Source organism: Paroedura picta, chromosome 7, assembly GCF_049243985.1.
Source record: "Paroedura picta isolate Pp20150507F chromosome 7, Ppicta_v3.0, whole genome shotgun sequence".
Lineage (NCBI taxonomy): Eukaryota > Metazoa > Chordata > Lepidosauria > Squamata > Gekkonidae > Paroedura > Paroedura picta.
The window spans coordinates 93,963,340-93,976,304 of NC_135375.1; the positions used below are offsets into that span (position 1 = coordinate 93,963,340).

At 40.4% G+C, this 12,965-nt stretch overlaps 1 protein-coding gene across 2 annotated transcripts in view; it reads right to left on the bottom strand.

Moving 5' to 3' along the window:
• Nucleotides 1–12,965, bottom strand: part of HOOK3 (hook microtubule tethering protein 3) — a 67,774-nt gene that overhangs the window by 30,690 nt on the left and 24,119 nt on the right. For both annotated transcript variants that reach the window (XM_077345439.1, XM_077345440.1), the window contains 8 exons: nt 12,460–12,510; nt 10,190–10,322; nt 9,617–9,684; nt 6,960–7,022; nt 5,114–5,197; nt 3,645–3,808; nt 3,304–3,444; nt 2,010–2,211 (listed from right to left, as the gene is read on the bottom strand). In XM_077345439.1, coding sequence (XP_077201554.1) covers nt 2,010–2,211; nt 3,304–3,444; nt 3,645–3,808; nt 5,114–5,197; nt 6,960–7,022; nt 9,617–9,684; nt 10,190–10,322; nt 12,460–12,510 — 906 coding nt within the window. The remainder of the gene's footprint in view (nt 1–2,009; nt 2,212–3,303; nt 3,445–3,644; nt 3,809–5,113; nt 5,198–6,959; nt 7,023–9,616; nt 9,685–10,189; nt 10,323–12,459; nt 12,511–12,965) is intronic.

Consider the following 12,965-nt stretch of genomic DNA (forward strand, 5'->3'; position numbering starts at 1 on the left):
CAAGGAGCCTTCCTCCAGTTTAGGTGGCTCCTCCACCAGCAAGTAAACTGGAGAAAGGCTTAACATTTTGTGGAGCAGAACAGCAGTATGCATCCCATCGTCCCAGTATGGAAGACCTAAACACTCATCCATTGTACTGTCTAAACTGTACCAGGATAGTGTTATTTTTACAGGTGACAGGAGGTCTCAGAAACACAACTTTCTGTTTGTAAGAGAATAGCATCTGTGGTCGATGTGCCGTGAGCCACCTTGAGCTCCGTAAGGAAGAGAGCCAGCTTGGTGTAGTGGTTAGGAGTGGCGGCTTCTAACCTGGTGAGCCAAGTTTGATTACCCGCTTCTCCACATGCAGCCAGCTGGTTGACCTTGGGCTAGTCACAGCCCTGATAGTGCTGTTCTCACAGAGCAGTCCCTTTCAGAGACCTATCAGCCCTGCCTACCTCTGTTGTGGGAAGAAGAAAGGGAAGGCAATTGTAAGCCGCTTTGAGAGTCCTTCTTAAAGAGAAAAGTGGCATGTAAAAACCAACTCTTCTTCTTCTAATAAATATTTTAAATAAACAGTCTATATGGACTCAATGGTTACAAGCACTCAATATATTTTGTTTCCATTTTCAACAGATGGGATAACTATGCTGAGATAAAGGCAAATAAAGAGCACTTAACCTAATGATTTGCTGGAGAGAATACCAAAGGATGTGGATTTCGTGTTCGTTCTACACAGCCAACCTGTTAATGGGAAGTGAAATCTGTTTTCCTACAGTTATCCTAAGACTGCTGGGTGTAACATCACAGTTCGGGTGTAAGCCACATTACCCAGCACAGCGCACACACACAGAGTGCGCATGCAGGAGCTGTGTGGTTTACCGGAAGAGCCTCTGCTTTGCATATAGAAGGTTCCAGGTTCAATCCTTGCCATCTCCATTTAAAAAGGGAAGTATTGCCTTAGAACCTAGAGAGCTGCTGCCAGTTTGAGTAGACAACACTGACCTTGATGGACCGACAGTCTGATTCAGTATATGGCAGCTTCAGGCGCCTGCACATCTCAGTTAAGAGTTCTCAACTGTTGTTATTATTAGAATGTCCTTTTCTGATCTATTAATTTTTCAAAAAATATAGTAAAGATTGTTTACAGCTCTATTCAGCAAAAAAGGGGCAGGGGAATGCTCTTTCCTCAAATATGTGGAAGAAAGTCAGATGACTGACAATGGCAGAAAAAATATATAAAAATCATAAACTGGAAAAATTGTTTTGGAACATGGTCACTCTTTCTGGCTTGTTTTGGCAAAGAGGCAAATCAGTACTTAAAACTTCCCTTGTAACCTCCCTGTTTCAATATGTTTATAAAAATACACCCCCCCCCCAAATTCTGCCCAGTTATTCTGTTATTAACAGCTGCTCTGGTGGAGTAGTGCAAATCGGGTACATGGGACTATAAAGAGGTACAGATAAATATTAATAAGAACTGCCTGTTCAATAGAAACATGCAAAATCATATATTTCATTTATATATGTCAGCTTCCAACCATAACTGTTAAAACAGAGAAAAACAAATTAAAGCCTTCAGATCTTCTGTTCCAGAGGGCTTGTTAGACACATACCTCTCATGTAGTCAAATGTCTGTTCAGACTCATAAGGGAGACTAACTGTTAACCATCTTTCAAACTACAAAGGATGAGGGAAAGTGTAACTCATTCCCTCATTCAAAGGATGAGGGAAAGTGTAACTAGTTTAATCCTGCCATTCTTCCCAGCAGCATACCCACCAACCAACTGTGGTATGCTGGGAATGGGAATTGTGGCTCAGGGCCACTCCATAGGTTTCATGGTTGTGGGGGTGAGCCAGATCATCCCAGCTGAAGAGCATACATCTCTCTCTAAACACTACACCCAAGGGCTCTTTCAAGAAGAACTCTCTGGCCATCGTTTGGCTGGGAAAGAGAGGGAAAGGCAGATTCACTGGTGATGTGCAAGTGAGGAAATTTCAGTGAATGCAATTTCAGTGGATGCTCTCACCTGTCTCTTATACGTTTCCAGCTGGCTCCGGGCTGCGTTGGCTTTCCTCAGTTCCTCTTCCAAGCTTACGGTGTTTTGCATGTACATTGTGTTCTTCTCCTCCAAGAGTTTCACCTGTCGCCGAAGATCCCCAAGATCTTCCAATTTCTTTTTATAGGATTCCACCTGGCTTTCTAACTTGGCCACTTTGTCGGAGGAATGCCTGAGAGGGAGGGAGATTACAGAGCTTCAGAAATTGGAAACCCTCTTCAGAACTGCTCACGTATATACAAGTGTTCTAGTTTAATGCAAGTGCTAATAAGAATGTATGAGAAAATGGTGAGACCCATAAATGGAGGAGGTTAAGGAAGCCCACCACACTCTCTAAGACATCACACTGGAACTTGGTACCAGCTCCCTGCACAACAACCATTCCAGACAGGTTAAGTTAAAAGATTATAGAAAGCCCAAAAGTACCAAATGAGTTTTATGGCAGACCAGGGATCTGAACCTGGTATACCACACTGCTTCTCCTCATTGGTGTCCCTTCTGCAGTTGTTTTCTCTATTCTTTGCCAGTGTGAAAGCCAGTGTGACACAGTGGTTAAGAGTGGAATACTCTAATTTGGAGAATTAGAGGTTTGATTGTCCATTCTTCCACATGAGGAGCGACGAGCCATGCGGGAGCTTTCAGCTTTCCGCAGGCCCTGTAAGACAGAGCTCTTTCACCAGGTCTATGGTTGAGGCCAGTGCAGAGAGAAGATCTCTTGGGTCCCCCTCCCCCCAAAGGAAGGCACTCTACCACACTTTTGTTCAATAATGGTGGCCAGCAGTTTCTGCCCTATGCCCCAGTGGGGGTAGATGGGGGGTTGGTTTTTGCTGCCATGCTTGACATTGGAATTTGTATTTGTAAACTGTAATTTTAGTGGGGTTTTCAAGGGGATTATTGTATTTTTGACTTTCTATCTTGTAACCCGCCACGAGTCAGCAAAGTTGGGAGTGGCAGGAAATAAATAAATAAAATAAAGAAACAAATGAATGAATGAATAAATAAATAAAAGAAGCAAGCAAGCAAGCCTGCTGGGCCAGTCACAGATCTCTCAGAACCCTCTCAAAACAAAACCCAAAAGCCCACCTAAAAAGTACATGTTTTACAGTTTTTTCTAGAGCCTGAAAGAACAGAGACACATCTGACCTCCAAAGAAAGTTCATTTTGGAAGACCGGGATGACTACTGAAAATGCCAGTGAATGGACAGCAGTTGTACTGACTGCCCTAGGTGACAGGGTTGGACATGTTGCTCTGAGAAGTCTGTACCTTAGTACGTCCATCTCGTCCTTCAAAGACTGGGCTTCTTCTGCAAGATTTGTTAATTCTTCATTCTGTTGTCGTAACTCTACAATTTCCTTTTCTAACTCTTCACAACGAATTCGATAATCATCCTTTGCGGCTTCTAATCTGTAAGAGAACATTCGGGGGGGGGGGGAGACTGTAAAAGAACACCAACCAGCCAGTTTCTTTTTCATCTTTTACTACTCAGCTTCACATGCTGGAAGCTAAAAGTACGGGTAAGGCACAAATGACAAATCCTGACGTTCTCATTTAGGTATCCAAAAAGTAAAGTTTGTTGCTAATAGGGTTTTGTAAAAATAAAATACCTGAATGTTTCCTCTTGGAGCTGTTCTAACTGTGTCTGTAGCTGCAGGTGTCTACGTCCTGCTGGGCTATTGGGGTCTTCTATAGAATCTGACTGATTCAAGCGTTCCATCAAGATCTGATTCTCGGCAAGCAAACTACTCTTCTCCTCTTGCAGTGCAGCAACCTGTTACCAAAATTGCAAGGGCGAACAAAAATGTAGTATGGCTTTAAAAAAATCAAACACATCTAAACAGAGCTACTGTAGAGTATATGCTACAGGATTAAGTAGTTAACCACAACTCTCCCTCCCCCCCATGCCAACCTTGCCTTTAGAACAACTTCAGTTACAATGCGATGCACACTTTTTGGGGAGTGTTAAGATGAGCAGGACGTGCTTCAAAATATAAATTTACAGGGAAAGTCTGACAGAGTAATAGTGGCTATCCTACATCCACTGTGTTCTATTCCCTTCCTCTATCAAATTTGAAATATTGGGCTTACAGTACTGCTTTAATAAATATACTTCAAAAATTCCAAAGTGCTAGCATCTTATTAATAAAACAATCCATTAATGACTTCATGATTATTCTATGGCCCTTTAAAAACTCAAGTCAGGCATATAGAACTCTCTGGTTCCTCCATGATAGCAATTCAACAAACAGGACAGTCATGCAACTACATATGGGGGCAGAGGAAGGGGGAAGCCAAGCAATACTAGAGCAAGGTTTCCAGCACCTAGCTTGAGAAGTACTGCATGCTACTCACTAGTGTGTGCATTGCCTAGAACAGGGGTAGTCAACCTGTGGTCCTCCAGATATTCATGGACTACAATTCCCATGAGCCCCTGCCAGCAAATGCTGGCAGGGGCTCATGGGAATTGTAGTCCATGGACATCTGGACGACCACAGGTTGACTACCTCTGGCCTAGAATGCCCAGGAAGAAACCGCTAAGAGGTTTGTTCTAGGATTTTACAAAAAAAACCTCTACATTTCTTAGCTGATAGCAGCAATTTGATATCTAGAATAGAATGGAAATTGCTAGCATGCAGGTGGGGGGGGGGGGTATACTAAGAAGTAGCTTTCATTAAAGGAACGGTTGGCAAGCCTCTGCATTAGGTTATTTGTTATATGAACCCGAGAGAAAAGACTGAGTTCTATTTAGGTGTGATCACAGAGGAAAGCAAATGCAACTTTAATAAACACTCAAATAAACAGAATGTCTATAGTAATTTGGTATGTTTTAAGTGGCTAGTAAAGGGCAACCAGATTTAAACAACACTGTAAATCAAAAATTCCTGAAATCCCCCTTCTGAAGAAAGATCTCCAGAATGTGTTCTATAAGTCTCTTACTATCTGTAGTATCTATAAGTCTCTTACTATCTATAGTCTATTAAATACCGCTGCAAAGTAGGGCGATATATAAACTTATAGAAAATAATTAAATAAATAAAATTCACATTTTAACCTTAATTGGGAAATGGAGTGCTACCTGCATATCTAGTTCATGGCACCTCTGGGCAATTTCTTCTTTGGTTGCTAAGGCATCATTTAATTCTTCTGTAGTTTTCTTCAGCTGGGTTTTAGGGGGGGGAAAAACACCACAGTAACTTATTTCACTTATGAAAAACAACATGATGCAGTATTGCCTTATGGCTGTGGTCCAGAAGCAGTCATTCATGCATGAGTAAGGGAACTGTGCATTACAGCCAGTGTCTTCTTTGAAAACTTCTCCATAAAAACTCCAGCCCAAAGAGGCGGAGGCTAGGAGCATCAGGGCTAGCACAGAACTCTTCAAAAATGTGCAAGGGCATCATAATTCTTTCATTCAACTCTAAGTGACGACTCTGGATCACAGTGCACCTGTACCAAGTTGCTCAGTGACATATTATAAGAAAAACAGTTCTACCTCATAGTTTATATATAAACACAATGCCAATTAACGGCATTTTACATATAGGGAATAGACCAGGGTTTCCTAGCCACAGTACCGTGAAGGTCCCTCAATGGCATGGCGGTGTAGGGTTCTCCAAAATGTCAGCTGGGGAGAGCTCTCCCACCCTGCGCCTGCCGTTTCTGGATTTCAGCAAGGATGAAAGATTTTTTTTTAAAATTTAGATTCTACCCTTATTTGGGCAGGATGACCCACCCCTCAAAGTAGCCAATAGTGGGAAGGAGAAAGACCCAGCCATTTAAACCTTTGCCAGCCAAGACTTCTCTCATATAGAAAGAGGGGAGCATGGCCAGCTGACAACATTTCCTGGCACCACAAAGCCTGAAAAATATTTGAGCAGTATCTCTACAGTCCAAAGGTTGAAAGAGACTGCACAAGTTATACAGGCTGGGGAGAAGAAGAAAAACAATACTAGCAATGTTTCAAGTTTTTCAAAACCCACTTTTCTTTATAAACGCAAGGACTAAATGATGTCCATTTCATCTGTTTAGGCATATAACACGGAAGACTGGGAGACACAAGGAACAGACAGAGGTAAAACCTGTCTAACCTGTGGGTTCTACTCCTTCAAACAAAACCACTAGGGTAGGGATTATTTCTTGCAGTTTCAGAAGAGAAGATATAAAAAGCACTATTCTAGAAAGCCTATATCAAGCATTCGGTCCGTTTATGATGTATGCAATTTCTGAAGAAATTAAATTTCTCCTTTTGTGGTCCTTTCTGGTACCACCAAAAAGATTTGAAGACAAGATACTTTCAGCGAGTATCCAACAGAGTAACCACTGGCTTCGGGTTGGGGTTCCACCCTTTGCCAGAAAACAAACCTTTCCAATATTAGAGAAACTACAAAAATTCAACACTCAATTCAGGACATTTCAAGTTTGGCAACACTGACCATTTATGCACTGGGAACTTCACTGCCCCAGTTCCCATGCAGGAGACAAATCGGGGCGGATGAGGCGCACTGGGCCAAATGCTCCCCCATGTGGGTGTAGGAAGAGGTGGGGCAACCTGCCATGACTAAAACTTCAGCCTGCAGCCCGGCATGAAACCTCCAGTGCATAAATGGTCACTGTGAGACTGCTTTAAAAAAAAACACACACAGTACTGATAAAAAATGTGTGGTATTTATTGATGGTATATTTCTAACTGGAAAAATTCTGAATTCTTTCGATCATCCCAATAAGCATTCATAAAAATGTTGTTAAGGCAAGTTTCCTAACAGCCTCCCAAAAAATACAAATGTGTTATTTTTCTTCTTTTCTTTTTTAAAAAAGCAAAACCAAACAAAAACACAACAGAAGCACTGCAGCTCATTTACAATAGGCCAGGAAAACTGCACAGTGAGCTCCACTAATAAAAAGAAACATCTGGTATTAGATACCTGGCGATCAAGATCAACGTAAGCATCATTTCCAGCAGACACTGGAGATTCTTTACTCATCAACTGCAATTAGATTACACTGGATTAGAAAAAGCAAAAGATTTATTTGTATTCGTTTTAAGAAACAGGGCAGTTTAAAAACAAAAGGAAGCTTTGGGAATGTACAATAACCTTGGAATTAAACAATAAAGGAGCAGGCAACGTTTTCTGAGGGTAAGCGGAATGCCCTTTTCCCTCAATACAATACAACCTCTTAAGGATGTGTCTGCACCAACATACTTGTCACATATGTCACTTTTTAGCCCCCAGCAATTCCAAATCAATCTTTCTGCATTTTTCAGACAAAGGTGCTTCCTGTTCCCAGAACTGCACTCAATGTGCACAGGTGTAACATTTCAATGCTTGGTCCCACGCACAGAGGGAGAGTGCAAAACCATGGGATGGGAAGGGATGCGTCCTGCATCCCTCCCTCATGTGAATGCTAGCACCAGATTATGCTAAAAGCTGCTGATGAAGACACAGTGGCAAGAGTGTGCGGCATTAGATCGCCCTTAAGACTTTGCTACGTCAGGGCAGCTGAAGCAAAAATACAATTGGAAATGACAATTGAACCCAAAGGACTGATTTGTTATTCTAGCATGGAATTATCCGATCTTCATTATCATGCTGCATATTTGTGGATGTGTTTGTGATGCTGTTAGCTGATTTACTCTCTCCTTATATCTGTACTCTTATGATTCTTGTTCCTATGTCTGAGGAAGTACACGAAAGCTCAATCCATGAATAAAACTTTGCTGGTCTTAAAGGTGCCATTAGACACACATTTTTAATGTACCAAAGGCATGAAAATGTACCAAAGGCATGAAAAATATACCCTGTACAGCAGTCTTGTGTATTTTTTAATTAAGAGGATCACAGTTCATTAGACACAAGACTAATAAATTTGTTTTCATGTTTTGCAATATCCCAAATTGTTTTGTGAGAGTCCCACTAAGAAGGTGCATTACACCCAGATTTCTAGTTCAGGCACATTCCAATCATACTGACAGTGCTGTATGCGGGACTCTTCTACAAGCCTTTGAACAAAGGCTAAAAAAGGGAGGTGAACTCAAAAGGTGTTGAGAAACCTATTTATTTAGAATGTTCACAAATGTTATGCCGGCTGCATTTTATGTATGACTGTGTGAAAAGCACTATCGTTACTTTCTCCTTCAGAATGAATATCAGCATGCTGTTTTCCTGGCACTTTTTGTGGTTTGCATTCAGATTTTGAAATTGACCTTGCTTTCCCCCTTTCCACAAAGACACAAGCATTTTAAAAAAGTTTTCAAGATCCCAGGAAGTACTAATCCTTTTGAATCCTAGGGCCCAGAACTGGGTAAACCATGAATACAGTTTTGCAGGGTGCTGAGAAACAGCCTTACTATTCTGAGACAGGGCTGGATTATCACCACATATGGTTGGATCCAACAGTGATTTTTGCCTAATCCTTCCATGCACTGCAGATTCACTATCCATGAGGTATTGGGAGGGGGGGTTTCCCCTGTTCCCCACAAGTGGCATTTTGGGGAGCCTTAAAATGAAGTGGGGGAAGCAAGAAAGCCCCATTCTGTTGATTACAACCTCTGTTGAAACAGAGAAGTTCAAGTGCCTGAAGGGAACAGCAATGAAGAAAGCTGGCACTGGTAAGTAGGGCTCCAGATTACCCTCATTGTACTGCCTGTTACATTCTTCTCACGCCAGCTGAAAGCCTAACAGGGAAGTTTCTTGTTGAATCATGATTCAGATGTGATCTCTTCTAGGCTAAAAAGAGTTAGTTGCACAATACTGTGTTTCTTCGTGCCACGGGCTAGCAAGAAGCTGTAATGATTTGCTTCTACTTTAGTATTCTTCTTCCCCCATCTCTTCAATAGGATCCAAAGTCTACACCAATTATGCTTCTCAAAATGCTTTAAGGTCATGAAATGCTTAAAAACTTGTGGCACTCTGCAGCCAAAGTTTTGAGTTATGTTATGTATGCCGGAAAATATTTAAGCACATGTTGAACTTCAATTGAAGCTACAGAAATTGCCGCCCTGAGACGGCAATCGCTGAGAGGTGCAGTATAAAATCAAAGAAATTTTTTAAAGAAATAATACAAAAGTAATTAAGTTGCTGGGTCTGTACCTCGTTTCCGTACTTATTTGAGTAAAATAATAAATATGGAGACATTATTATGCTCATGTATAAGAAATCAGACAACCAACACCCAGTTTCACTTGACCTGAAAAGTGTTTTTCCAGAGTTGGACACTTTGACTTGACAACCAAAGATAATTATGAAAGCTTCCTAGTACTAAAGGAAATGAAGTTCATCAATTAAATCCTGTGCTACTAATTAAACTAGCAATTCTGAAGTACTGTGGGAGCCACAGGGAAAGGAAAGACAAAGGAAGGGAACCTAGGATCAGCATCCAGAAGTTTAATCCTTCTAGATTTAAAGAAAAGTGGAACGTCTGACTGAATTCTATAACCTACATTGGAAGAAATTTTATTTTCCCCTCAGAGGAAAGCAAAATTTCTGATTTTTAGAATCTCATCTCTTTTGAATTCTAAGCCAAAAGAAGTGTACCTGATGTAATAAACATTTTCTAGACCACAAAAAATCAAATTCCTTACCTCCTGAATGGCTGTCATCACTACATGTTGAACAGACTCCTCCATCATCATGATGGTCTGGATATATTCTGTTAAAAGGGCAATTGGACATGCAGTTGTTCATATTCAAGATGATCAAAAAAGGGAACATATAGTTTGGCCTTTACTGGCCACATCTTCTAAAACAGCTAATACAAAACAGAACTAATGCTGCGATTATCATTTTAGCTAAGCATTTCTGGGTCCATACAGAGGACACTTGGGGGGGAAAGGTGACATGGTATAGCTCAATGTCATCAGATCTCTAAACCTAAGCAGGATTGGTACCTGGAAGGGAGATCTCCAAGGAAGACCTTGCAGGAGAAGGCAATGGCAAACCACCTCTGGTTTTCATTTGCCTCGAAAGCCCCTTTCTGGGGTCACCATAAATCATCTGTACCATCATGGTGACTTGGCAGCTTATTAGGCCACATAGTCCACGGAAGACATGCACAAAATATGCCAATAGACGGATGAATCCAGACCCTGACTAAGCAAAAAAAGAAGTCTTGAGTGCCCAGTTTGGAGGATAGTGTTTAATCAAGTTTCACCCACCTTGTTTTTGTTCACAGTTTACAGCACATCCCAGAATGAGCTGAAGCATTCTTCCAAGCTCTGCAGCATCTGAATGCTCCCCAATCAAGTTAACATCAGGAAGAGTAAAATCGTTGATTTGCTGCCCCAAAATCTGTGCAGAGACCAAAATATAGTCATATAAAAAACGTACACCCATGACAAAATAGCATAAGCAGGGAACATCTCCAGTGCCTGACAGGTTACAAATCTTGGGTCCAAACTAAATGTTTAACAGCAGATTCATATTGCATACTGTTGTACTGCAACCTGGGCCCCCACACCCAGGACTTCAGGGGAGTATACAGTTGAGCCTTCAGCTAAAGATTTCAGAGGAAATTATTTGGGTAGTTCCATTTAAATGGAGTCTGCTGCTCCATTTAAGCACATGTTGAAACAGTGCTGCTCCATTTGGGATGGATATGCACAACTTACTCATCACATATAACATCCTGAAGGCAAAGAAACTTAACGTATCAAGTTGACTTGGCAGTCTGGAGCTTCTTACTTACGAAGCGTTCTATATTTATGGTAAACTTATTGCTCAGAGTCAGGACAAATTTAGAACACAGCTGGAAATTGTTGGTGTATCGTATTGAAAGGCATGTTTTTGTTCAATTAAGTTAACAGATTTTTTTTAAATAAAAAAAATAAAAATTCCTTGCAAGCTTAAATGGACTCCGGGGAATGGTAGAGGACAGGAAGGCCTGGAGGATCATTGTCCATGGGGTCGCGATGGGTCGGACACGACTTCGCACATAACAACAACAAAAATTCCAAGATATATCAATGCCTGGACTCAAATCATTCAACAGATGGTACATTAAAAGGAAAATAGATAAAGTCATTCAAGTTGTTATCAGTGGAAAAAACTTTCATTCTACAGAGTATATAAAAATCAAGATGCATATAATGTTAAATGTTGTTGTAAAGCTTGTAGTTACAATAATAATGCAAAAAACACTGTAGCTCCAATTCAGCATGGCATGCCCACAGATAAATGCCTACATGGCTGCCACTCCACATCTGCACGACATAACTAATCAAAGGCTTTGAGGAATCTATTACGCCCACCAATATAACTAGCTATTATGTGGAACTAGAACTAAAGTACAATATATGGCTTCTTTCAAGGAGCCATAATAAATAAGGAGAAACCATTACTAGTTGCACAAATGGTTGATAATAAATGACCATCCAAATATGAAAATCAACAGGAAATTAAAATGATATCTTGGTACATTAAGATTTGAAAATTTATTTCAAAAATACTAATATCCACACCCTCACACAAACACATCATTCATAAAGCATATATTCTGTATATTCCCTATGCCAAGTACTCAGATATGGTGAATATTGTTTTAGTTCAGGAATTTACAAACTGAAAAGGAAAAATACATTTTCAATTGTTGTTGTTGTTATGTGCGAAGTCGTGTCCGACCCATCGCGACCCCATGGACAATGATCCTCCAGGCCTTCCTGTCCTCTACCATTCCCCGGAGTCCATTTAATTTGCACCTACTGCTTCAGTGACTCCATACAGCCACCTCATTCTCTGTCGTCCCCTTCTTCTTTTGCCCTCGATCGCTCCCAGCATTAGGCTCTTCTCCAGGGAGTCCTTCCTTCTCATGAGGTGGCCAAAGTATTTGAGTTTCATCAATTTTCAATACAACACTGTTAACTAGAATAATTTTTAATGCTCAAAACTGAAATCAAATCTTTAAATGACATATCTAATACTACATTTAGAGGAGATTTTAAACCAGTTTATTGCACTAAGTACTGGACTTTTATAAGCCTAGTTATCCTTATATGCATCATGTTAGGTAAGCATTATATGTTAAATATCCGATACATGTTTTATTTAGTATTGCATGTTTTATTACGTATTGGTATAAATACTGTATTTTAATCTTGGTTTTAACAGATACATTAGATCATCTTATGCTGGTCTATGACCATAATAAATGCCTGTCTGTCTGATTCAGTTAAATGTATCCAATGTTAAATATTAAATGTTTCGGTTAAAGTATCCAATCATACCTATCAGCAAGTCTGAAGGCTTTATCCCATCCAACTGAAGTGGCTCTACCATAAGAGGAAGTCCTAACTTAAATTAGAGGAAGGGTTCTGACAATGTTGAGAGGAGGAGTTGGATACAAGCCAAGAAAGATGAAACATAATAAATTATAAGAAAAGCAGAACAAAATTAAACTATAATCTTGCAGAACTGGTAAAAAACCACTTACCTCATGATTGTAATCCAAAATTCCTTTTAAAATTTTCTTCAGATTGCTTACCTTTGTGAGGGGAGAAAGGAGGAACAAAAGATGCAATTCAGAAACTGAGATAAAAGCCACAATACAGCCCACACACCGAAATCTGCAAAAATATGCTTTTCGAAACAGAGGCCTTTGACTAAAACAATTATGTTTCCATAATGATCTCCAGATTCAATATTTCCATGGGAGCATGCCCAAGGAGGGGGAAAATGCACCAGAACACATAATCATAAAGAAGCATACTGACTACTGCTTGACTTCCGACCACATTCGAGATACTGCTCTTAATCGTAAAAACCCTTTGCAGGGTTTTTATTTATAAAGTACTGCAATACAACCTCCAGATTCAATGACCCTTATAAGATTAGCAGGTCCCCTGTTCTGTATGCCTGTGCTGACTGAATAGTAACAGAGGCCAGGGCATTCTCAATGGCAACTCCAATCACTCAATTTACTGGCCATTCAGCTCCACC